Genomic DNA, 841 nt, shown 5'->3' with positions numbered 1-841 from the left:
CCTCTGTATGGAATTAGATATGCAACGGCAACTATTTTAATAAAGGATGAATCTCCTGACAACAAAAATACCAAACACTTGTTGGTTTCAGGTTTTCAAATGAGAAAATATTCTGCTCTTCCTCATCTTAGATTACAGTAAATTAAATATATTTATTTGGGTATGAGTAGAGTTGTGGACTGTCGGGCAGGGAAAGATGAGAACACCTTGTCTGACCCGCTTTCTCTGTTGTATAGTCATTGTTGCCATTCATTCGTCTTTTATGCAACAGACAGGTATAGAATATGCTAGAGTGAAAAAGGTCAGTAATCAAATATATCACAAGTCCATCTTGACTCCCTATAGGTCGACTCAACATGGCGCTGGTGTCTGAGTTTCTGGGTCAACTGACGCTGTCATATGGAGGGGTGAGTCACCTGCTGACATTACACAGTTAACACGACAATACTCAAAGACAATATTTATCAGGATAATGCTGTGATAACTGAATTTGTCCATCCCACCCAGCTCTAACATCCGGATTCCAATGTCTAACATATGTGGACACTGCTCTCATTTTAATCTCTACCATTATATAACTGCACGTATGTACAGATTCTCATATCTTTACTGCCTGAAGCTCTGAGAGGATCCATAGCGTCAAGGCTCTACAATGTTTTACTGCTGTCATAAAGCAGAAATAAGGTGTGGTGTGTTCCCTCCACCCAGTTCATCTGATAAAGCGAGGAATCTTATAGATAACTCCTCATTTCAACATAATGAATGTCCATGATGAATCACAAACAGGTTGCCCCACAAAAAATCTGCTCAAACTGACACTGATGTATCTTTGTATTGACAC

The 841-nt window shown here is 39.4% G+C and overlaps 1 protein-coding gene across 1 annotated transcript in view; it reads left to right on the top strand.

Moving 5' to 3' along the window:
- LOC118321244 (annexin A2-like) overlaps nt 1-841 on the top strand; it is a 10994-nt gene that overhangs the window by 1611 nt on the left and 8542 nt on the right. The window contains exon 2 of the mRNA XM_035652481.1: nt 346-407. Within this exon, the coding sequence (XP_035508374.1) occupies nt 357-407 (51 nt within the window). The 5' untranslated portion in view covers nt 346-356. The remainder of the gene's footprint in view (nt 1-345; nt 408-841) is intronic.

This window comes from Morone saxatilis, unplaced genomic scaffold (assembly GCF_004916995.1).
Source record: "Morone saxatilis isolate NCDOM2014 unplaced genomic scaffold, NCSU_SB_2.0 Contig11, whole genome shotgun sequence".
NCBI lineage: Eukaryota > Metazoa > Chordata > Actinopteri > Moronidae > Morone > Morone saxatilis.
Note: the sequence above shows the minus strand (reverse complement) of the source record. Positions and strands in the feature narration are given on the sequence as shown.